Source organism: Annulohypoxylon maeteangense (assembly GCF_022496945.1).
Source record: "Annulohypoxylon maeteangense strain CBS 123835 unplaced genomic scaffold GGS22scaffold_2, whole genome shotgun sequence".
In the NCBI taxonomy this organism is placed as follows: domain Eukaryota; kingdom Fungi; phylum Ascomycota; class Sordariomycetes; order Xylariales; family Hypoxylaceae; genus Annulohypoxylon; species Annulohypoxylon maeteangense.
In genome coordinates, this window is record NW_025953249.1 from 2,385,051 (window position 1) to 2,408,507 (window position 23,457).

Below are 23,457 nucleotides of genomic sequence, written 5' to 3' on the forward strand. Positions count from 1 at the left end.
TTATATTAAAAAACGGGGAGGATTTTAATATTACTTTAAATCTTAAGTAAACCGTTATAAAAAAATACTTAATTATTAAAATTTAATGTAATAAAATATTAAATTATAATAAATTAATAATTATTTAATTTTACGAACTACGTTAAGCTTATTTTTTAAGTACGTAAGAATAAAAAAATAATAAAAACTTTTACGTAAAACATTATTAAAAAAGTAAATAATATAACGCGTATTTAAATTAAACGTTTTAATTAAATATAAATAATTTCCATTATTTTCATTATAAAGCCATATATTCTTAATTAATATATAATATATAAAATATGTTAAGTTATAATTAATGTTATTATTATTTAAAATAAGAAAGTATAATAATAAAAAATAACCTTAAAAATATTCGAAATAAAAAATATTAATACTTAAAATCGTAATTTATATTATAATATTTATATTTATAAAATAAAAGAAGATAAAAAAAATAATTATAATTAAAAATAACTTTTTAAATTCCATTACGCATATTTAAAATAAATAAATTAATTAATTACGATAAAACGTTAAATAAAAATATTAAATAATAAAAAAGTAATAAATAATAATCGTAAATTAAAATAAAACACTTAAGCTAAATAAATAACGTTATAACTTAATTTAAAACGTTTTAACTTAATAATATTTTAAATTAAAAAAACTTTAAAAATTATATAATAATTTTTATATATATATTTTATAAATTAAAATTTTTTTAATTTTTTATTTATTTTTTTAAAACTTATAATAACTTAAAAGTTAAATATCCGAAATCGTAAAATTAAAAACTTTAATTATAAAATAATTTTATAAATATATTATATTTCGAAAGAATATTATTTAAATAAAAAAAGATTAAAATGAATATATTAATAAAAATTTTATTATTTTAATAATATCGCATTTTAATAATGTAGCTTAAATTTAAGCGTTTATTTTTTAATTAATTAAAAATTTATTAATAAACCCCCGTAATTAACGTAAGTATAAAGTTTTACATATAAAATAATCGTAAATTTATATATTAATTTTTTTTAGTTTTTTTTTTATTTTTTAATTTAAATAACTTCTTTTATTCATTTTTAAACGAATTAAAACTTATTAAATAAATTAATTAAAAACTTCATAATTAAAAAAAATAAATTATATAAAAATTAACGTTTATTTAATAAAAATATAGAAAAAAATATAATATTTAAAGAAAATTTAATTTTAAAAAATTATATAATATTAATCGTAAGTATTTTTTAAATAAATATATTAAATTAAATTAAAAGAATTTTTTAATATTTCACTTTTTAATATATATAAATTAAAAAAATTAAATTTATAATTTATTTAAAATAAAAACTTTTAATATATTAAATTATAAAATATTTAAATAAATAAGTAAAAAATTATTTAATTAAAAAATAATTAATAATATTATATTAATATTTTAATAATAATAATTTATTAATAATGTTTTTAATTAATTAAAAACCTCATTTCCGGATTTAAGTTATATTATTAAAATATAATATTATTAAAATAATAAAATTTATTAATAAAATTAATTCGTTGAAAAATAAAGTATTATATAAAAATCCCGTTTTACTTTCGTAATTAATAATAAAATATTTATTATAAATTTTAATTAATTATTATAATAAAATAACTTTTATAATTAAATTATTATTATGTTTTAAAAAAATAATTTTTAATTTTATAAATTAATTATTTTATATTATTTAAATATATAAAAAGAAAAAAAAATAATATATAATTAATATATTTAGTTATATTTTATTTAAACATTTATAAATTATTTAATTAAAATTTATTTTATTTAAAATTAAAACTTATTTTTTATTAAATTTAAAATTTATTTTTTATTAAACTTAAAACTTATTTTTTATTAAATTTTATTAAGGCATTAATTACGTAATAAAATAATATTATATGCATATAAGAATCTTTATAATTTATTATTATAAATCTTATTATTATTTATATTTAATTTGCGAAAAATCATACTTAATTTATAATTTAAAAAAATAATTAATATTAATTATAAATTAATATATAAACTTTTATTTAATATATTTTTAATTTTTTTAATCGTTGTTTTAAATTTATTAATAATTATATTATTTAAATTTTTAAAAAATCGTAACGTAATTATATAATTATTAATATTATTATTAATAAAATATAAAATTATATTTTCGTTTTTATAATAAATATATAATTAATATTTTAATATATAAAAATAATAATTAAAAGGAAAAATTTACGAAATGGTAAAATGAAACTTAAAAATGTTAAGTTAAATATTAATATTAATAATATTTACTTTAAAAATAATAATATTTATTTTAAAAATAATAATATTAACTTTAAATATAATAACATTAATTTTAAATATAATAACATTTATTTTAAAAATAATAACATTTATTTTAAATGTAATAATATTTATTTTAAGGACGGTAACATTTTTTTAAAAAATAGTAACATTTATTTTAAAAATGGTAATATTTTCTTTAAAAATAATAACATTTATTTTAAAAATAATAACATTTTTTTTTAAAATTATAATATTAACTTTTAAAAATATAACGTTAATTTTAAATTTTATTACGTTTAAACGTAATAATTAATATTAAATATATAAATATTACTTTTAATAATATTAATATTTATTTTCATTTTTTAAAAAATAATTACAATTTATTAATTATGATTAATTATAAATAAATTACCATATAATAATAACTTATTTATAATTTAAAATATATATTCCGTTATAATTAAAAAGTTAAATTAAAATTTTAATTTTATAATATATATAATAAATATAAAATAAAAATTTAAAAAAATAATATTTAAGTTAATAATTTAAATAAATAAAATTTTAAAAAAAATTATTTAAAAAAACATTTTTATAAAAATAAATAATAAAAATTCCACGCGTTATATTATATTAATTATATTTAAATATTTATCTTTATATTTTTAACTTATAAAAAAAAATAACTTAAATTTAATATAATTAATATATTTAAAAAAATATATAAAATATATATAAATTTAAAATAATTATTATATAAATAATATTTTTATAATAAAAATAATTTTAAAAATTATTATTAAATAAATTTTTAAATATTTAAGTTAAAACTTTTTAATATATATATAATAAAAGAAATTTTATATAAATAAAAATTATATCGTTTAAAATTAAATTAAATTAAGTTTAAAATTATATATATAATTATAATTATTATATAAACATTTTTAATTTTTATTTTAAACATTACGAATAACGTTATAAATTAATAATAATATAATAAAATATATTATTATAAATTAAATTAAATTAAATTAAATAAATTACTTCGTATAATATAAAATTCTTTTTCTTTTTTTTAAAAATAATATAAATTTTATATGTTTATTAAAAATTAAAAAAAGTAAATAATTAAATATTAAAATATCCATAATTAATATTATTTACGTTATATAATTTTAATTAATATACGCATTATATTAAAAAAGAATTTAATATTAATTTAAACGCGTTTTAAATTATATTAAAATTTTATTATATACTTAATTAATTTTAATTATTCGTAACTTAATTAATTTAACATTTTAATTTTTTTAATTTAATTTAATCGAAAACATTTAATTTAAATTATATATTATTTCTTTTTTTAATTTTTAAACTTTCATTTAATTATAATATTTAAAGTTAAAAATTAATTATTATTTCGATTAATTCGAGTTAATTTTAGTTTAGTTTAATTTTAATTATAAAACTTCGATTTAATTTTTTATTAATTTTAATATAATTAAGTTTATTTAAAAACGCGTTATAAAAATAATTAAATTATTTTAATTATTAAATTTTTAAAAGTATTTTAAATATAAAATAATTAATTAAAAATTTAATATTATAAAAAAATATAAATTTTAAAATTAAATTTAAAAACTTAAATTACGATATTTAATTTCTTACTTAATATATATAAAATAATATATATACGTTTTATCGGCGTTTTTCCGATTTTATATAACGTAAATAATATTTATATACTTAATTACTTAAACTTAATTTCGAAAATGTAAAAGTTTATCGATAAATATTTTAATTAATTAAAAAATATATATTCGAATTTAAGTTATATTATTAAAATAATAAGGTTTTTATAAAAGTTTAATTTTAATTAATTAAAAAAATATTATAACTTTATATTATTAAATACGATTATAAAAGCCGCATATTTATTAAATATTTATTTATTTTATTATTTTTTTTATTATATTTTTATTTATAAAAATTATTTTACGTTTAATTAAAAAAAAAATTAATAATTAAATATTTATAAAATTAAGATTTAATTTATAAAGTTCCCGTTAAATTCGTAAGGATTTTATTAATTTTTAATTTTAAGGATAAAATAAATAAAAAACTTTATTTATATATATATTATATTTTTTATAATAAAAATAATTAAAAGTTTTTTATATAATAACGTTATTATTTTTAAGTTTTTTAATTTTATTTTATAACTTAAATAACATAAAATAAAATAAATAATAATATATATACTTTTAATATAATTAACTTTTTAATATTTATATTAAATTTAATTTATTTATTAAATAAACGTATATATATAATTTTAATATTTAATAATAAATAATTATTATTTAAAAAAATAAATTATAATATTCATTTATAATAATTTATTTATTATATAGTTATATATTTAAAAGTTATTTATTTTATTAAAAAATATTTAAAATTAAAAAAACGTAAACTTAAATTATTATTTAAAAATAAAATCTTAAACGTAAAAAGGATTTATTAAATATTAATTTTTTTCTAAATTAATAATTAAAAGTTTATAAAATTAAAATTAAGTTTATAAAATTCCCACAAGGGTTTTATTTATAGTTAATTTTAAGAATAAAATAAATAAAAAACTTCATTTATATATATATTATATTTTTCATAAAAAGAATAATTAAAAACTTTTCGCGTAATAACGTTATTATTTCGTAATTTTTTAATTTTATTTTATAATAAAGTTAATTATTATAATTTTTATTATTATTATTATTATTATTATAAAAAAGTTATAAAAATATAAAAAATAATATTTTTAATAAATTTAAAAAATAATGTTATATATTAATAATAATATTTTAAAATAACTAAATTTATATTTAACATAGTTTTTATTAAGTAAATACATGTTTAATTTTATTAATAATACCGTTTTTTTTACGTTTTTTTTTTCTCCGCTTTTTAATAAAGAAAATATAATATAAATTATTATAATATATATTTAAAAACATAAATTATTAAATAAATTATAAAAATTTTATATTTAAATATAAAATATAAAACTTAATTTAACATGTTTAATATACTTTTAATAAAGTTTTAAAATAATTATATAAATAATAATTTTTTAATATTAATATTAATTATTATTATTATTATTATTTTACTTAATAAAAAAAAAAAATTAAACTAAATATATTAAATTAATAAATAACTTTTTTTAAAAATTAAATATTAATTGCGAAAAAAAATAATATTAAAAATTTAAATAATAAAAATATAAATAATAATTAATAAAAATTATTCGATTTTTACTTAAATATTATTATATTTATAAGCTTTTTTAAATATTATTATACTTTACATTTAAATAAAACTTATTATTAAAATAAAATATATCTACTTTAAAATAAATTAAAAATTTAATATAATAAATATTAATTTTTCTTAATTACTTTTTAAAAATTAAGTATTTAAAATAAAAAGTTTTATAATTTTAATATTTAATAATATTTATTTAAAAAAAAAAAGGAAATTTAAATATAAATAATTAAATAATTTATTTTTTTTTTAAAAGTTTATAATTTTTTTTATAACGAAACGATTAATTTTATTAACGTTAATTTACGTTAAGTTTTAAATAATTACTTAAATATAACATTAAAATAAAAAGATTAATTAAATAAGTAAATTATAAAATTTAAATATTAATATAAAATTAAAAAATAAAGTAAAAAATAAATAATATATAATATATACTTAATAAAAGGTAAAAATAAGTTATATTTTTTTTTAAGTTTAATAAATATTTACTTATATAATTTTCATTTTATTTTTTCCCTTATTAATAAGCCGTAAAATTTAATAATAAAAGTTAATATTGTTTTATCGTTTTAATTTATTAAATTAAAGATTTTATAAAATAAAAAATATTTTTATTTATAATAAATACTTATATATTTATTTAAATATTAAAAATATTATTATTAAATATTAATAACGTTTTATAAATTATAAAGCATAATGTAAATTTTATATATATTATTTATTAATATTATATATATTTTAATATATTAATTAAATTAACGGGTTAATAAATACAAGCTTATAATTTATTTTAAATTAAATATTTTAAGTAATATTTATAAATAAATATTAAACGTTTTAATATTATTATTTCATAATAAACTCATTAAATAAATTAATAAGTAAAAATTAAATTATATGTTTTTTATAAAAATAAAATGGTTTTTTATAATCGATAATTCCGGTTAATGTAATATATAATATTTTAAATATATTTATTATAACGGGAAATACCGTAAATTAATAATAATTAAAATAATAAAAATAATAATTAAAAAAATGAAAATAATAATTAAAAAAGTAAAATAATAATTAAAAATTTAAAAATAATTATTATAAAATAAATATAATTATTATAAAAGTAAAAATAATTATTAAAAAAAAGTTAAAATTATTAAAAAAAAATTTAAATTATTAAAAAAAAGTTTAAATTATTAAAAAAATTTTATAATTATTAAAAAACTTTAAATTTAAATTAAATAACCGTTAATAAAGTTAATAATATTATTATTTTTTAACTTTAAAAATTTTCTAAAATTTTTAATATTATTTTATTTTTTTTACATTATTTTTTACATTATTTTTATTTTATACATTACTTTTTACTTCGTATATTATTTTTTTATATTTTTTTTTATATTTTCTTTTTATATTACTTTTTTATTTTTCTTTATTTTTTATTTTTTTATTTTTACACGCGTATATTTATAAACGTATAAATTATTAATTTTTTAACTTTTTAATTTTTTAATTTTTTAAATTTTTAAGTTTTTAAGTTTTTAAGTTTATTTTTATTTTTAAATTTAAATTTTTAAGTTTATTTTTAAATTTAAATTTTTAAATTTAAGTTTTTAAATTTATTAATTTATTAATATTTTAAAAAGTTTAATAATTTAAAATATTATATATTTAAATATTATAAATTAATAAATTTAAAAATAATAAAAATAATAATAAAAAATAAAAATATAATATAATAAAATTTTAATAATAAACTTTTTTAATAATAACTTTTTTTAATAATTTAAACCCTTTTTTAATAATATTAACTTCTTTTTAACAATTTAAACCCATTTTTAATAATTTAAACCGTACAATCATCCGATAATAAAAGTATAGTTATTATAATGTTAAGTAATTTAAGATAATTCCAATTATTACTGCCCTCCGATATCTCCCGGTATGGTACCTAAATAAACTCATTTAATTATATCGAGTTTATTCCTTGCGTAGAATACTTACCCTATTTAAGGTGAAATTCCCCACGAACAAGCAACGTTAAGTAAGTAATACGATACAAGTATCAGAAATCAACATATTATCCATATCTATCCAAGGTACCAATATGGCGTATAATTACTCGATAACTACTTTGAGCGCGGTGTCGTCCTTCGTAATCTTGGCCCATTCTAAGCTCTTAGCCCAGAGTGCTTCTTGCTTTACTTCATCCTGGCTTTCTGCAGAGCTTTGGTCTTTCTTTAGAAATGTGAAGAAACCTCTTTCACCCGCGTAGGCTGGGTTGAGTGCAAGTTCCGCCACATCAATACCGGCTAGGGCTGCGGTACGGATCGTCGGGTCTCTGAGTTGATGCAGCGGTAGGAAGGGTCGTAAAATAAATGTCTGCACTATGAGGGCAGTGTTAATAATTACACAGTGTAAATTTTACAGAAATGGAAGGGGTCCAGTAGAGGGGGTATGACTCCGGCGTCGCGAGAATAAATTTAATAACTCCATGTGCTTACTGTAGGGATACCACCAAGGCGTATTAGTCTGTAGAGCACGAGAGTCCACAAGATTACCCGGATTGATAGCGACAGCCGTGATGTTTCTTAAATCCGCGTCCTTCAAATAAACAGATGCGTGAGCAGACTCATTCTCTCAGGGGTAACTGTAGAACAAATGGCGAGACGTACCTTTTGCAAATATCGATTTAACGCGTACATCCAACATGTGATAACAAGCTTCGTGTTCCCGTAATTCTGAAAGCCACGGCCGAATACGTCTTCATACACGATGGGTTTTGCTAGAAGGTTCAAGTCCTCAGGAATTCCAGGTGGATATCGCTCGCCGACGCTGCCGCCGGGGACATGTGTGTCGCTTGAGAAGAGTAAAACCCGCCCTCCATCTGGCCTGAACTTTCCGATTAACCGCAGTATGAGAGCTACGTGGGAAACATGACTGATCTGCAGAGTTTCATCGAGTCCATCAACCGTGGATTGTGGGACGCGATTCAAATTCCAACGATAAGCCGCACAGATGATGGCCCTAATAGGAGGATACTTGTTATTGTCAATATCTTTGGCTATGCTCTGAGCCCATTTATGCACAGAAGAAAGGTCGGCTAGATCTAGCTGGTGTATTGATGCGTTTGCTTTCGGGTACTGAGATATAACGTCCCGCAACCTAATAGTTTTAGAATCAGACAACATGGTCAAGTGTGTAATTTTTTTTTGCCTCACATACCTATTAGTATTGACGTCTGCTTTTGAGGGATCTCGTACTGTCAAAATAAGTGTGGATTGCGGATATTGCTCGAGAAGGCGGTTTACAGCCGGAATTCCTAACGAAGAGTTCGCTCCAGTGAAGATGACGGTACCAGCCATAGTTAGCAATGTATCATCAGTGTATAAAGGTAAGTAATGAATATTTTATACGACACCTATTAAAATAATAAGGGAAGATAGGATTAAGATGACGATTCTTGAAGAAAATATGAATTAGATGTTAGACGACTGTGTCTCTTAGTTATAATCCCCGCTATTTACTGGATTAATCTCACTAACACAAAAATACAGAACACGAGTGGTTAGATATACGACACCTGACTATGTGGTGTAAGACACGATAAGATGCCCAATTTATTACGAAGCCGAGTCCGGTTATTTACCAGCAGAATTATTGGTCTACGATTAGGCTTTGCTCGTAGTTGTTGGCCTGCCGAGTAATCGAGAGCAAAGGTGCAGGGTTATCGAACCATAGGTTGGTGAGACGAGATATTTACATGGCATAGCTGACAATAACCGAATCTTGAGTTTCTTTCGGGTGGTGCCCACGGCCAACGCATTTGGCTAAAATAGGGTGGGCTACAAAGGATAACATCTGTGGTTGAAAACCTAGGATAATTCAGATTAAGCGTATCGCCGAGTTGCTGGCTTCTCTATTCATTTAACCTCTCTTAGCACTATCTTCGTTGCTTCTTAGCTTTGGTACGTTGTCGTTGTTGCCCATCAGCGTCGTCCGGGTCATTTTTACGCTTTTTGCGTCTCTCGTCGAGTAATTGCTTCATTCCCTGGGTAGCCTTGAACTTCGGGTTCGATGGATCGATTGCAAATTCGTGGCTTTCGAATACAGCTTTAAATCGATCGTCTTGGACGTCCATTTCGAATCCTTGCTGAAGACCACCATGATCTTCAACCTCTTTCTTCCCCTTCTTCTTGAACTTCTTGGATTTCAGTTTTTCTGCGCGAGCGATTTCGTTCATATTGAAATGATCAAGATGTTCAGCAGCCTCCTTAGAATCATCTGCCATGATTCGTTCCAAATGGGCTTTCTGAGCGGCATTCTCAGCTGCCTCGGCATCCTTTGCTTCTCTCCTCTTACGACGTTCTTCTTTCTTTTCGAAATTCTTAGATTTCTTAACAGGCTCCTCTGTGGTGAAGAATGGGTCATCGAAACCGAGATCATCTTGGGACCCCGCAGCGTCATCACCATCTGCTTCGTCTTGGTTGGTCGTAGTTTCATTCCGCTTAGCCACTGCCTTCTCCTTCTTCCGGGCCTTCCTTTCTTTTTCCTTGCGCACGTATTTTTCTAGCGTAGTTTCTTCGGCATCCGGTTCCTTCTTCTTTTTATCATCGCCGTCCATTAACGCCGCAGAAAATGTGACTTGCATATCCCCAACTGGTTTAGATTTCGAAGATTTCGCCAAGGGCTCGGAATTTAATCCAAGTGCTTCACGAAGTTTCTTTGCTTTTAACTCCTTTTTCGTCAATTTTGGTTGATCATCTGCCACTTCAGCCTCATCCTCACCCTCGTCTTCATCATCCTGAGCACCATCATCGTCGCTATCGCTTGCAAGGTACGCACGCAAATCATTCTCCTCAATCGCGGCGCGGCTAGCACTGAATGCTCGTTTGATATCTTCTTGCCGAGATGTTTCTTCGGGGTGGATATCCCAGGTGAGTTTTACTTTAGAGTGTTGCAAGGCATCGGTTGTAAATTCGGTCGGTTTATAATCCGGTGATATAGAATCACACTCGTCTCTTGGTTCGTCGTCGAAAGTGACGTCATCAGGTATGAACCTTAAGTCCATAAAATTTGAAGAGGTTTGGTATTCTGTTCCGTCGGTGGCTTGATATATCTTGTTCGCCGTGGCTATGTCTGAACATATCATGACAGCGTAGTAATACCGCAATCGGTCCAATTGGTAGGCTCGGAGGGCATCGCTGTCAAAATCCTGATCGTTCCCTTCCTGGAGGAGTTCGTTTTTTATTTTCTCGTCATCATCTTCATCGTCATCCTCATCCTCAGAGTCTAGTTCGGAGTCGTCATCTTGCGACTCAGAGCCTTTAAATATTTCCTTAGGTGGGCCTTCTAATTCTTCTCGCTGCATTCGCTCCTTGCCAAACTCGCTTGGGTAGATAGAAATTCGCTCGATCCGTCCGCCTTTAGGTACGAAGCTAGTGAAAAGCGCCAGTAAGTCGGCAGACTTTATATGGTCCCAGTCGAGGTTAACTATAGCTAAGCGCCTGGTGACCTCTCCCGTTTCGACGTCCGCCTGGGCGTCGCGTAGTCTTTGCATACTCGCAGACGTATCCACCTTAGATTCATCTTCCTCTTCCTCTTGGTCATCCTCAGCGTCAGGTTCAGAATCGGAATCTGACTCGGAGGATGAGAAACCGCCACCACGAGCCGGATCATATTTAGCATCAGCCTTTTGAAGTTCCCGCTCGACGACATCGTCCTCTTCAATTTCTTCATCCTCGTCGGCCTGATATATGCTTTTGAGTGCCTTCTTCTTGTTATCCGACTTCAATTTTCGGCCGTATTTGTCTACTTTGGCGCTCGCGATAAAATCATCATCTTTCAGCATACGCGAGAAACGCTTATCGAGGGTGGTCTTGTTGCGATTCTTCGAAGGTAGGCGGAAACGTGGATCGGATTCGAAATTGGTGAATCGCGAATCACCTGCCGCTGCAGCTGACTTGCCATCTTGTTTCTTCGATGGCTTCTTCGACATCTTGACTTGAATGATTTGGTAGACGTTGTGTTCAAGTTTTGCGATGAATTGAAGGGTTTGGTTTGCGCATAGCTAGAAAAGTAAAGTGGAACTATCGAAAATTTTAGTGGATCTGAATTCTGCCGTTTTTTAGTAGGCGGTAATAGGGAAGTTACGGGTTCACCACCTACGAAGTACAATTCCAGGTACCATGTACAGCTGGACTAGCCGTACTAGTTGCACAGTGTCACGCGACAATGCTGTACTCCTGGGAAAGCTCCTTGAAACATCCTCCTCACCCCGCTATCACAACCAAAACCCGTCACTCTTTTACCGTATTGTGCACAAGAATTACAGTATTCCATACAGTGCATGATTTATGCAGCTCACTTCGTAACCATTAGTGGGGGAGGGGCACATTCACAACTCATAGGTCCAGTTACGTTCATTTTCGTCCTATCCAACAACTCAGCTTACCGGTATAGCCTTTCCAAGTATGACCATTGAAAGATCGTATTGACTAGAATTGGATGTAAGTGCCCGCCCCTGACGTGCTAAGCTTGGAAACGAAACTTGATTTGTCGATAGTAACTATTAGGGGCTGATGCAAGCCAAGACTCCAGCTTGAAAGAGTCTTGGTCCCACCAAAGAACATCCTCTCACCCCTCCGTCCCCCGTAATAAGCTGTGATTCAACCTGACCAGAAGGGTCATCTTAGACAGGGAGCTGTTTGCTTGCTTATGCGTATTATAATAGACATTGGATGAATACAGAGTATATCTACCAGTCTGACGTTCTTCAATTATATTCTTCTTTTTTTCTTTTCCTTGTCTAGTAATCTAGAAGCTATCTAGAAATTATCTAGAAACCCACACAACTTTTCAATACCCAACGATTTGCATACGTAATCCCCTCACTATCCCCAGGATGGATCTTTTCCGTAAGGCGGGAGATGTCTTCCATGAGGTGCATGAGGCCTTACACCATCACGAGGAGGAGCGTCCCCAGGCTGAGGAATCTCACGCTGATAGCGGCGAGAATGCTCAACCAGAAACATTTACCAGCAACTATCGCTTCCAATCTTTTGCTCCGGAGACCTCGGGCTCCGTAAAGTGGTATGTCGACGGAGCGTCGTATTTCTACGCTGTATCTCTAGCTCTTGAAGGTACGGAATATGTGGAATTGGAGTACATATTAATGGCTATCGTTTACTAAAGAGTGATATAGAGGCTAGAGAGAGCATTTGGATTTTGGATTGGTGGCTGAGTCCTGAACTCTACCTCCGTCGGCCCCCTGCGCGCAATGAACAGTATCGTCTCGACAATATGTTACGAGCCGCTGCTGAGAGAGGCGTCGAAATCCGTATCATCGTATATAAGGAGGTTACTCAAGCCTTAACTCGTACGTACACAATCTGTTGGCAGTATTACAAGTTTGCTTAACTAACATGTCGACCTGTTTCAGTGGATTCGGCAGTATGTATATACCTAAACTTCAGGAACATGTCTTATTAATTCACTCCCTTAGCACACTAAGCATGCTCTCGAAGCATTGCACCCGAACATCAAGGTATTCAGACATCCTGATCATACCCCAACGGATAGAAACAAGCTCGAGACGGCCTTTTCCGACTTGTCCTTAGACAAGCTTAGACTAGATGATTTCAGCCTGTCCAAGTTTTCAGGAGACGCGCTGAAGCAACTCTACGGTTCATTTGGTGATACTGTCCTATACTGGGCTCATCATGAGAAGCTATGTCTCATTGATCGACGTATCGCCTTTATGGGTGGTCTTGATATGTGTATGTTGGAATCCCGAGTCCCTGAACCTTGAGCCTAATACTAATGATACATAGGCTTTGGAAGATATGACACGAACAGTGAGTTGCGTGATGGAGTACTCGTTGTAGATTGACATGCTGAACACTACCAGGTCATCCTATCGCCGATGCTCACCCCGGCAATATCGATGAAGTTGTATTCCCTGGTCAAGACTTTAACAATGCTCGAGTCTACGATTTCGAGGGTGTTAATAACTGGGATCATAACAAGCGTAAGCGATAAAATAATGTTTTCTAGGTATATATAACAAACCATTAACATGTCTGTAGTTGACCGAACAAAGAGTTCAAGAATGGGGTGGTCTGATATCGCCATCTCCTTGAAGGGCCCCATCGTTGGTAGCCTTATCGACCACTTTACAGATCGATGGTACGTTTTCGTATCCCGCCAATGAATATGTAGCTGACCAAATCTCAGGAACTTCATCTTCGGTGAGAAGTACACCAAAAGAGACGCTGGGAAATATGAGAGGATTACCGCCGGCAGCGGTCCTTCTGAACAGGCCCCTGAACAACGTCGCCATCACTTCATGGATGACTTTGAGGGTCAAGTCGGCCGGGGTTTTAGGCACCTCATGGGAAATGACGGTGAAGAGCGCTCTGAGCATCGTGACCGCGGCCATAACAACTACGAACGTTCAGGCCAAGCTAAGATCCAACTCTGCAGAAGGTTAGTCAATTCTTACCTTAATAAGTGAAATTGATGGGATCATATACACTAACAACCCTTAAGTTGCTGTGAATGGTCCGCCGGACATCCTACCGAGCACTCAATCGCAAACGCCTATATTAACGCCATCGAGAACGCCCAACACTTCGTGTACATCGAGAACCAATTCTTCATCACCGCAACCTCAGACGAGCAACGACCCGTCGAGAACAAAATCGGTGCCTCCATCGTCTCACGCATCGTCCGCGCCTACAACAACAACGAAGACTTCCAAGTCATCGTCCTCATGCCCGCTGTTCCCGCCTTCGCCGGGGACCTGCACTCCGACGGAGCCCTCGGCACGCGCGCGATCATGGAGTTCCAGTACAACAGCATCAACCGAGGCGGGCACAGCATCATCGAGTCTCTACAGAAGCAAGGCGTCGAAGACTGGCGCCGGTACATCGGCTTCTACAACCTGCGCAACTACGACCGCATCAACGCATCCGCAACCCTGCGCCGCGCCGAGCGCGAGTCCGGCGTCGACTACGAGGACGCGCGCCGCGAGTACGACGACCGCGTGGGCGGGTACCCGTACGGCGGCGGGAACGAAGACGGAAGATACGACGGCAGCTACGACCGGTACCAAGAAGCGGCGCGCCGGACCGACGACCGCACCTGGGACACGGTGTCCTCGTGCTACATGGACGGAGGGCCGGACATCCGGTCGGTTCCCTGGGAAGGGTCCGAGGAGTCCGAGCTGAACGCTTTCGTATCCGAGGAGCTGTATATCCATAGCAAGGTGCTGATTGCCGACGACCGGCTCGTGATCTGCGGGTCCGCGAACCTAAACGACCGCAGCCAGCTCGGCACGCACGACTCCGAGATCGCGGTCATCATCGAGGACCCGGAGCCCGTTGAGAGCACGATGAACGGACGTCCGTACACGGCGTCGCGGTTCGCGACATCGCTGCGACGACAGCTCTGGCGGAAGCATCTGGGTTTACTCCCGGACCAGCGCTGGGACGAGCCGAACGCGAACTGGACGCCAGTCGACCGGGACGCGCAAGACTACGACTGGGGCTCGCGGTCGGACCGGCTCGTCGAAGACCCGATGAGCGAGGACTTCCGCCGACTATGGACGGAGACGGCGCGGACGAACACGGACGTGTTCAGCAAGGTGTTCCACCCGGTGCCGAACGACCTCGTGCGCACGTGGGAGCAGTACCAGGATTTCTTCAGCCGGTACTTCATCATCCCGAGCGGGGACGAGAAGAAGGACGCGAAAGCCGCTGAGGAGGAGGGCGCGGCTGGGAAGGTCGAGTACGGACATGTAGTGCGCGACGAGTTCCCCGGCGGTGTTGCGGAGGTCAAGGAGTGGCTTAGCCGTGTGCGCGGGACGTTGGTTGAGATGCCGCTGGAGTTCTTGATTGATGTTGAGGATTTGGCTAAGGATGGGCTTACGCTGAATGCGTTTACGGATGCGATTTACACTTAAGCGTATGTGCTGTGTAGGCCTATGTTGGCTAGTGGTTTATAGGACTACGTGCTGTAGAGCTTAGGCTCGTCTTGAGTGTCTACATCGTGTTTATAGGTAGACATTGCCCTAAATGAATAAATGCTGATATTATATGCATGTGCTGGACTTTTTAATGATTCCTTGATGTCTCGGTACTTTATCCTTCGATAGGTAGGCTAAATACTACCTAGATACCTAGCCACCCAGGGGGGGAGATATCTGAAGTACCAGATCTAAGTTTTACGAATAAACTTGAAGTTTTAGGCTATTTTCTGGTTTATGATGTAGATGTCAGATATATATAAAACAAACAGTATTGGCCAATTTACACGACGGCCCCGATTTGTATTCGAATACGTCCCCTTTCCCTTCCCAAACTCCTATGTATTCTATGAGAAGCACACAAGACAGCAGCACCCATATCAAAGAGGCGAGGCAGATATAAAGTAGCAAGGGAATATTATTATGATGCGTTTCTCTGCTTTCGTGATAAAACAGAAGAGGATGGTTTGGTATAACCAGTCTCTTTTTTTCTACCGACAGCCCTTCGTTCCCTCTCCTATATTTCATTCCCGTAGTCCCAAACTTTCGTGCTGCGCCATAGCTTTCTGAGCTGGTATAAAAGTGTCCTTAACCAAGACACCGAATTTAAAAAACGACGATGGACAGTTGTATGGGTGACATGTGCATGCACACGGACACAAGAGAGTATTATACAGAACTCCCGCTGGATGATATAACTCCAGTAACCCATGGCTTCCCAATGTCGATGCTCCAAGTCTTTGTTTTTTCCTCCAGGAAATCGTTCATTTAGTCCTTCTTTCCGTTGGCAGTGTTGCCAAGGAGACCCTCCTTTATTTCCTTGATAGGGAGGTTATCCTCGAGACGGAAATGTCCACGATTCCTCCGGAGTCGTCCTCGGAACCACGACGCGCAGCCTAGACCGATGCCTGCTATGCAACCGAACGAGAGGTACGGGTGTTCGGAGAAGGTGACTCTTATGTCAAAGAAGATCTTTTCGAAACTCGAGATCGTGAGCTTGGGTTTAATTAGGGGCGGAGAGGTTGTGACCTTCGAGATGGTCTCTAGGATCGATACTCGAGAGGGAACAATGGGGCTGCCGGTAATAGTCATATCCCAATAACGTCGGTTCTAATATTCAGTTAGTAAAATAAAATTGGGGTGACAGATCTTTATTCTTCGGACTTACGTCCTCATCGTTGATTATAACGCGTTCGCCATCCTTGATATCGATACCGTAAGTGGTGCGAATCCACCTTTGCCAGAAGACACCATCGACCCAGGCAAATGTAACCTCCTTACGGTCAGACATATCCATGCTAATCCGGATACTTTTAGCGGCTCGCAAAGCCCGCTGGTCATTGCGATCCTCCGCCTCCTCGAGACGGAGTTGTTTGGCATCTCGGAGATTCTGTCGCTCGAGCTGGAAGAGCTGTATCTGCTTGTCCATCCATTCATTTGCAGCACGTTTCATCTCGCGCTTAGCACTCAAAAATGTCTCCTGGTCTTCCCTGTTCAAGATTCCTAGGACGACAATCTTACCGTCCATGATTTCGCGCGCGTTTGAGGCAGTGAGCTCAGGAACGATGGGCAACCACACGGATTTCATCCAAGTGAGGACTAGATGAGTCTCGCGCATTTCCCTCGGGGTCAAAGGATTGTAGTATGTAGGTCTCCCTTCCCGCGATACCAATAGCCTAGGCCATGTCGTAATCTTGAATCTGTTGTAGAGTTCGGGATCCTTCGTTTTCACAAGCTTGGCATGTCCGATCAGGCTAAGGGGAAGCCTTTCGAGAGCCATGAAATCCTCGTTTGTAGTAGCATGGTCATAGAAGTAGACGAAAATTACGTCCTCCTTCTCTTCAAGGGCTGCGAAAGAGGTGGCATCAACATCCTGAACACCGCTGCAAATATCCAAAGCTTTGTCAGCGTACTGGATGAAGTCGCCGAGCCCTCGTAATCCGTTATATTCAACGCGCTCGCCTCCTCTGAAGAAAAGGATTGTAGGGAATCCACGAAGATGGACATCTTTGCAGAGCCTAGATTCCGCATCGCAATTGACTTCGCCAACGTTGAGTTTTCCCTTCATCTCTTTCGCTAACTGCTGCCAGTTAGAAGCCATGGCTTGACAATGGTGACACCAGGGAGCGTAAAATTTGATGAACCATGGCTCCTGGGTCATGGTAACCAAAGTCTGGAAGCTTTCGGCGGTGAGTGAAACAGAAATTCCTTGCTCGTTAGGTGTCTTGGTCGGCTTAGATGGTTTCGTGCTGTCGACTTTTTGTGGCGTGGTCTTGGTGATAGCCGTGGTATCCTCCTTTCCACCTTTCACAGGCTTCTCAACGCCCTGTTCAGTCTCAGATGACGTAGCCGGGAAGGCAGTTGCACCAGGTTCGGGGAGGGCAAGTTCTTTAGGCCGAGTACCAGGCTTTTCCTTCTCCAGCGCACCTTCGACTAATCCCGAAATAGTAGACATTCCCTTTCCACCTTTGACGAGATCGGCTTTCTCGCCATCTTTGTAGAGGATGGTCTGAGGGTATGATTGAATATCATGTTTCGTGCACAAATCGCCATAAGCAACACAGTTCAGCTCAGCAAATCGGATATCGTAGTACTTTTCGAAAGAAGCCGTCGACTCGGAGTCGCTAGGTGCTTTAGAGGTGTAGTAATATTCGTACAAGGTCTGGTAGGTTGGTGCAAAATCTATACAATGAGGACAGTATGGACTATCATGAATGTAAGCAAACTGTTGAAAGGCGGTCTAGAGATATTCGAGGACAAGGTTTGCTCGCGTGCTGGTAACCAGTGCACATCTTAGGGCTGAAAATAAGAATTCAAGATCATACCTGTAATATTTGACAACAAGGAATTTTGACAGCTTCACTTCTTTATCGAAGTTATCAGCAGTTAACTCGAGTAATGGGGGTACTCTTTTGCCATTAAAGTATGTGTTTTCCCGATCTGGACTATCACTTGTCTCTGCACCAATTGCTTGCGCGGTGCCAAGGGCAGCAGCGCTGAGGAATAGCGCGAGGGAGGCGAGGAGCCTCATGATAGGCAGCTGTGCGATTTGTTGTTGCGATTAACGAGCGTGTTGACGGTTAGGATATCGGTGAGAAGCGACAAATAGGCCGACGTAGGATAAGGAAGTCGAATCGTGTCAAATCGTGAAACAGATAATTATCGACTTGGACAATCGCGCAAACTCGATACAGGTAGGTTGATGGTAGGAAAACTGGTTGGCGACGACCTTTTTCCACACTACTATTTTGGAGAAAGGGGCAAGGGAGTCGCGTCACCGGCTGTAGTGCATCGGAATATGTTCAATGGAAGTAAAATAAAAGGGAAAAAGAACAGGAATAAAAGCAGACGATGATGACGTCCTGCCAAATTAAAAAGCCAACTCAGAGCAAAAAAATGAATTCAAGAGGCTCGAGTCCGCTAATAAGTCGTTAGTATCACTTCTATGATTAAGATGATAAAAAAACACTTTAGTTGGAATGGATGCGAAAATTGAATTGTTGAAACGAGACGATCTTGTCTACCTACCTTCTTGCTAAGCAGTGTAAGCACCAGGGCAGCAGGGCAAAAAAAGAGGACAGTGCACTGCCTTTCTGCCTTCCGCCTTCCTTCTTGTTCACTTTAATGTTATCTGTGCCAGAAACTGTATGGAGTACGTAATATTGAGTACCGACAAGTACATGTCTGAAATTAACCAATTAGATAAGGCCAATCATAATGAAAACACGACACGAGCTACGGCACGGTACTTCCCCACTAAAACATACAGTGTATCTAGACCCTATCAGAACGTCCACCCTGACCCCTTACAGTAGCGACACCTGCTAAAAAAGACACCAACTGAACTTTGGTGCTAAACCGCTAAATCAGCTAAACCAAAACTCCTACTCACTAAGCCACGATGGCCTGGATGGGATGAAGTGTGGCTAACGCAGGGTGGCATCCACGATGAAGACCAGTCCCGAATCCTACATCCTTATTCAGGCAGGCAATTGCGATTCAAGCTGAAAACATTTAGGCTACTTCTATCTTGAAAATAAATTAGAGGAGGTCAATTCTAAGAAACTCACAACTCTAACAACTTTACTACATTTAAACAAAATCTGCTTTCAATTCTCGTATTTTTCATCTTTGCTGTTCATTATATTATGCACAAAACCGAAAATAGTGGATGTTCGTGGCGATCAATCGTTTGCCAAGATACGCCATCGCGATATTGGCAGCAAAGCATCAAGACTTAAGATCAACCGTCCGCGTCAGCCCTGTGGAATCTACTCAATGTCGAAACTTGGTTGATACGTCCCTATATCGGCTCTATGCATATCTTCATACGCACCTGCAGTAATAAACTATATGCGCTGTATGCGGTGTAAAGGCCGGATGCTAAACTCTCAACTCCGTGTTTCTTTCTTCGACTGCATCCGACGTACATAATTCGGTATACCACAAGTCACGTTTCTCAAACATGGCAGAGCCTCCATCCAAGCGACGACGCTTAAGTGACACTGATCAGGATCCCACTGTAAAAATCCCCGGTGAACTTCCGACGTCACTCTCACACCCGATCAGTCCTCCCCCTCCTAGGAAAACGGTGGCCCGTGAGCGGAAGCTTATTTCTTCCCCGGTTCGGCTCACCACTATCAGAGATCTTCCAGAAGAATCAAACGTCGGCGCCGTATCACTTCATGACCTCCTCGGAGATCCGCTCATTTCCGAATGCTGGGAGTTTAACTACTTGCATGATGTGGACTTCCTTATGAATCACTTTGATGAGGATACCAGAGCCCTTGTGAAAGTCCACATTGTCCATGGTTTCTGGAAGAAGGATGATAATAATAGGTTGTCTCTAGAGGTAAGCTATTTTCATTTTTCACATTCCATGTGTCCCGATCTTTATGACCGGATGTTTAGAAACTATTGTAGCCCCTGTTATCCCTTTATGATTGTAATTTACTGTGCCTCATGATGGGTTATCAATGGTTGTACAATTCAATATAATAGCAGATCCAACACCTGTAGTTAGTGGAAGTACCTAGTAAGTCATTTTGTAAGCCTACCTAAATGTGTTCATGAAATAGTATGTTTCTTGTAGTGATACCAACAATGGTTAACCATTTTGCTTCATTTCGAGTACTCGGAAACTTATCAATGCTGATGATCGATATAGCGACAATCAGCACAGTACAACAATGTTACCCTTCATGCGGCATACATGCCAGAAATGTTTGGCACACATCACTCGAAGATGCTTGTGCTATTTAGACATGATGATACGGCCCAGGTTATTATACACACGGCCAACATGATTTCCAATGACTGGACAAACTTGACAAATGGTGTGTGGCAGACACCACGGCTTCCTCTCCTTACGGGCTCTCAAGATCCATCAGGGTTAAACATGAAGATCGGCAGTGGACCAAGGTTCAAGAACGACTTGCTGAATTACTTACGAGCGTATAACTCAAGAAGACAAATTTGCAAATCTATGGTCGAACAGCTTGAGAAATATGACTTCTCTGCCGTACGGGGAGCTCTAATTGCCAGCGTACCTGGAAGGCATGATTTATACGATGATGATCCGAACAAGACATATTGGGGATGGGCGGGTGTTAAACGCACACTTCGCTCTGTTCCGGTTCACTCAGGGGAGTCGGATATCGTGGTACAAGTATCTTCTATCGCAACCATATCTTCGGTGGACGGATGGCTTCGAAAGACGCTATTCGATTCATTATCACCGCCCACAAAAACTAAAACACCAAGACCTACCTTCAAGGTAATATTTCCTACCCCGGATGAGATAAGAAGATCCTTAGACGGTTACGCTTCCGGTGGTTCTATACATATGAAGATACAGTCAGCGCTACAAGCCAAGCAGCTTCAGTATATGAAGCCTCTACTCTACCACTGGGCCAATGATTGTCAGAAAGGCAAAAGTACGTCATGAAGTTAGTAATACTTATAATAGTTCTGTTAACTAAACATTTCTACTAGGGGAAGAAGGCGAATTGCAGGATGGAGGGCGCAATCGCGCAGCACCACATATTAAGACATACATCCGATACAACGAGAAAAAGTCTATCGACTGGGCTCTGCTCACGTCTGCCAACGTTTCAACTCAGGCATGGGGTGTGGATACAAATGGCATTGGTACAATACGGATCGCCTCCTGGGAAATCGGTGTGCTGATGTGGCCTCAACTGTTCGACGATAAAGCTACAATGGTAAGCACTTTCATGAAGGACATGCCCACTGATGAAGGTCAGGGAGGCGATGGGCCTCTGGTCGGTCTAAGGGTGCCGTACAGTCTACCCTTGCAGAAATACGATGATAGCGAACTCCCGTGGGTAGCCACGGCAACTTATGCCCGGCCTGACATAAAAGGGCGTACTTGGGGTTAAGTCTCAGGGGCAGCAACGATGCGGAATTCGATATTGTATATCTGTAGCCCTGGAGAGACACCATCCCTCACCAAAACCCTTGGATTTCAAGAGGTACTAGAGGTTACGAGCAATGTTAAAATGTTAACATTCACAATAACAGCAGGGTAAGAGCAGGTTTACGTAGTTTATATATGAATCTAGTACTGCTATGATTCCGCAATGTCTTGCAACTCGGAGATTTATAACCACAGATATCCCATCGTTTCACCGATAGTTAAAAGTGCTGTCTTTCGCATAACGACGCTATAAATATACGGGGCAAATCGATCGGAGGCAACGTGACAAATTTTGGCGATGTTGTAGACTTATGAGCTCTTGACGGCCTCGGGGACCTTGTTCTCGTCGAAGCCATACTTCTCCTTCAGCTCCTCGACCTTCTTGACGTAACGCTCCTGCGCGTCCTCGGGGGTGACATCGTCGTCGACTAGCTTTTGCCAGGCTTGGTACTTGTACTTTCCCTTCAGGTCGAACATGCCGGGCTTTTCAGCCTTGCTGAAGTCTTCGGCGTTACCGACCTTGAAGAGAGCTATATAGAAATAAATACGACTGGTGTTAGTCTCTGCCCTCTTAAACTGTTACGGGGGGTGGCAATGCAGAGGATTTTAAGTACCATAGAGATCGAGAAGATCCTCGTTGCTAGGCTTGGAGGTAAGCTTCTTGGAATCCTCCTGGGCCTTAGCGAAAGCAGGGCTGATCGCGACCATTTTGAAGAAGTTTAGAATTTGTTTTTTTTAAAGAGGCTGTATGCTCGGTCTTATGTTAGCCGACAACTAAATGGTTCTCTTCGCTTATACGGATATAGGACGGAGGGAGTTTAACGGCTTCCGGGAACTAGGTACCTTGTTATAAAATTAGAAGCAACGGTAAAAGCGGGAACACGGCTGTAGGATCTCGTCGACAATGATGTTGTTGATATGTTTAAGGTACAATTAGCAGCATTAAGTGTTGGGGCAAGTAGATTTTGGCGGGGTAGTATCGTTCAGATTGCTTCAGGCGTAATAGACTTTCCTTTCGTCATGCGTTAGTCGGGTGCGCGGGGTGATGCGAGATTGCAACTTGTGATTGGATATATTGATCTCAGGGATCCACATGAGTTTGAGTAACACACACAGCTGCCTCGGATAGGATCAGGAATCCGGCGCTTGTGAACCTTGTGAACCTTATGAGCCGGTGTAAATATGCACCGCCCCCGAAACTTATTTCATGACGGGACCGGAAGTCTTGACTCGCCAAGCCCCGTCCCTCCAGCCCTTCTTTCTCTTCCAAGGTTCATCGATGTCGGCATCGCGATTCGC

At 34.3% G+C, this 23,457-nt stretch overlaps 6 protein-coding genes across 6 annotated transcripts; 2 read left to right on the forward strand and 4 right to left on the reverse strand.

Moving 5' to 3' along the window:
* Positions 1 to 7,709: 7,709 nt before the first annotated feature.
* GGS22DRAFT_69007 (uncharacterized protein) lies at positions 7,710 to 9,335 on the reverse strand. Its single transcript, XM_047967808.1, has 5 exons — positions 9,238 to 9,335; positions 8,918 to 9,186; positions 8,368 to 8,857; positions 8,197 to 8,296; positions 7,710 to 8,079 (listed from the first exon to the last, which is right to left on the reverse strand). Exons 2-5 carry the CDS (start codon positions 9,055 to 9,057, stop codon positions 7,811 to 7,813), a joined length of 999 nt encoding a protein of 332 aa, XP_047823073.1. The 5' UTR covers positions 9,058 to 9,186; positions 9,238 to 9,335; the 3' UTR covers positions 7,710 to 7,810.
* A 300-nt stretch (positions 9,336 to 9,635) lies between these two features.
* Positions 9,636 to 11,726, reverse strand: GGS22DRAFT_196867 (uncharacterized protein; the record flags this gene model as incomplete). The annotated part of the gene is made up of 1 exon (XM_047965897.1): positions 9,636 to 11,726. Exon 1 carries the CDS (start codon positions 11,688 to 11,690, stop codon positions 9,636 to 9,638), a length of 2,055 nt encoding a protein of 684 aa, XP_047823074.1. The 5' UTR covers positions 11,691 to 11,726.
* A 615-nt stretch (positions 11,727 to 12,341) lies between these two features.
* GGS22DRAFT_153483 (phospholipase D/nuclease) lies at positions 12,342 to 15,794 on the forward strand. Its single transcript, XM_047959856.1, has 9 exons — positions 12,342 to 12,834; positions 12,897 to 13,070; positions 13,134 to 13,144; positions 13,197 to 13,470; positions 13,525 to 13,548; positions 13,602 to 13,721; positions 13,780 to 13,879; positions 13,928 to 14,179; positions 14,243 to 15,794. Exons 1-9 carry the CDS (start codon positions 12,597 to 12,599, stop codon positions 15,654 to 15,656), a joined length of 2,607 nt encoding a protein of 868 aa, XP_047823075.1. The 5' UTR covers positions 12,342 to 12,596; the 3' UTR covers positions 15,657 to 15,794.
* A 164-nt stretch (positions 15,795 to 15,958) lies between these two features.
* On the reverse strand, positions 15,959 to 19,219 carry GGS22DRAFT_153484 (thioredoxin-like protein). Its single transcript, XM_047959857.1, has 3 exons — positions 18,545 to 19,219; positions 16,888 to 18,424; positions 15,959 to 16,829 (listed from the first exon to the last, which is right to left on the reverse strand). Exons 1-3 carry the CDS (start codon positions 18,748 to 18,750, stop codon positions 16,488 to 16,490), a joined length of 2,085 nt encoding a protein of 694 aa, XP_047823076.1. The 5' UTR covers positions 18,751 to 19,219; the 3' UTR covers positions 15,959 to 16,487.
* An 881-nt stretch (positions 19,220 to 20,100) lies between these two features.
* Positions 20,101 to 22,294, forward strand: GGS22DRAFT_69047 (phospholipase D/nuclease). Its single transcript, XM_047967809.1, has 3 exons — positions 20,101 to 20,571; positions 20,887 to 21,655; positions 21,714 to 22,294. Exons 1-3 carry the CDS (start codon positions 20,185 to 20,187, stop codon positions 22,118 to 22,120), a joined length of 1,563 nt encoding a protein of 520 aa, XP_047823077.1. The 5' UTR covers positions 20,101 to 20,184; the 3' UTR covers positions 22,121 to 22,294.
* A 31-nt stretch (positions 22,295 to 22,325) lies between these two features.
* On the reverse strand, positions 22,326 to 23,152 carry GGS22DRAFT_69073 (putative fatty acid binding protein). Its single transcript, XM_047967812.1, has 3 exons — positions 23,002 to 23,152; positions 22,773 to 22,902; positions 22,326 to 22,688 (listed from the first exon to the last, which is right to left on the reverse strand). Exons 2-3 carry the CDS (start codon positions 22,864 to 22,866, stop codon positions 22,468 to 22,470), a joined length of 315 nt encoding a protein of 104 aa, XP_047823078.1. The 5' UTR covers positions 22,867 to 22,902; positions 23,002 to 23,152; the 3' UTR covers positions 22,326 to 22,467.
* Between the last annotated feature and the right edge of the window lie 305 nt (positions 23,153 to 23,457).

Excerpts from the sequence above, each read along its gene's own strand:
- GGS22DRAFT_69007 (XM_047967808.1), bottom strand. The coding sequence starts at position 9,057 with ATGGCTGGTACCGTCATCTTCACTGGAGCGAACTCTTCGTTAGGAATT. Across the intron at positions 8,858-8,917 it reads GCAGACGTCAATACTAATAG|GTTGCGGGACGTTATATCTC; the intron begins GTATGTGAGGCA and ends TAAAACTATTAG. Across the intron at positions 8,080-8,196 it reads GCCTTGGTGGTATCCCTACA|TGCAGACATTTATTTTACGA; the intron begins GTAAGCACATGG and ends CTGCCCTCATAG.
- GGS22DRAFT_69073 (XM_047967812.1), bottom strand. The coding sequence starts at position 22,866 with ATGGTCGCGATCAGCCCTGCTTTCGCTAAGGCCCAGGAGGATTCCAAG. Across the intron at positions 22,689-22,772 it reads GGATCTTCTCGATCTCTATG|CTCTCTTCAAGGTCGGTAAC; the intron begins GTACTTAAAATC and ends ATTTCTATATAG.
- GGS22DRAFT_153484 (XM_047959857.1), bottom strand. The coding sequence starts at position 18,750 with ATGAGGCTCCTCGCCTCCCTCGCGCTATTCCTCAGCGCTGCTGCCCTT. Across the intron at positions 18,425-18,544 it reads CTTGTTGTCAAATATTACAG|TCCATACTGTCCTCATTGTA; the intron begins GTATGATCTTGA and ends CATTCATGATAG. Across the intron at positions 16,830-16,887 it reads TTATAATCAACGATGAGGAC|AACCGACGTTATTGGGATAT; the intron begins GTAAGTCCGAAG and ends ACTGAATATTAG.
- GGS22DRAFT_69047 (XM_047967809.1), top strand. The coding sequence starts at position 20,185 with ATGGCAGAGCCTCCATCCAAGCGACGACGCTTAAGTGACACTGATCAG. Across the intron at positions 20,572-20,886 it reads ATAATAGGTTGTCTCTAGAG|CGACAATCAGCACAGTACAA; the intron begins GTAAGCTATTTT and ends TGATCGATATAG. Across the intron at positions 21,656-21,713 it reads TGATTGTCAGAAAGGCAAAA|GGGAAGAAGGCGAATTGCAG; the intron begins GTACGTCATGAA and ends CATTTCTACTAG.
- GGS22DRAFT_153483 (XM_047959856.1), top strand. The coding sequence starts at position 12,597 with ATGGATCTTTTCCGTAAGGCGGGAGATGTCTTCCATGAGGTGCATGAG. Across the intron at positions 12,835-12,896 it reads TGTATCTCTAGCTCTTGAAG|AGGCTAGAGAGAGCATTTGG; the intron begins GTACGGAATATG and ends AGAGTGATATAG. Across the intron at positions 13,880-13,927 it reads GACCACTTTACAGATCGATG|GAACTTCATCTTCGGTGAGA; the intron begins GTACGTTTTCGT and ends ACCAAATCTCAG.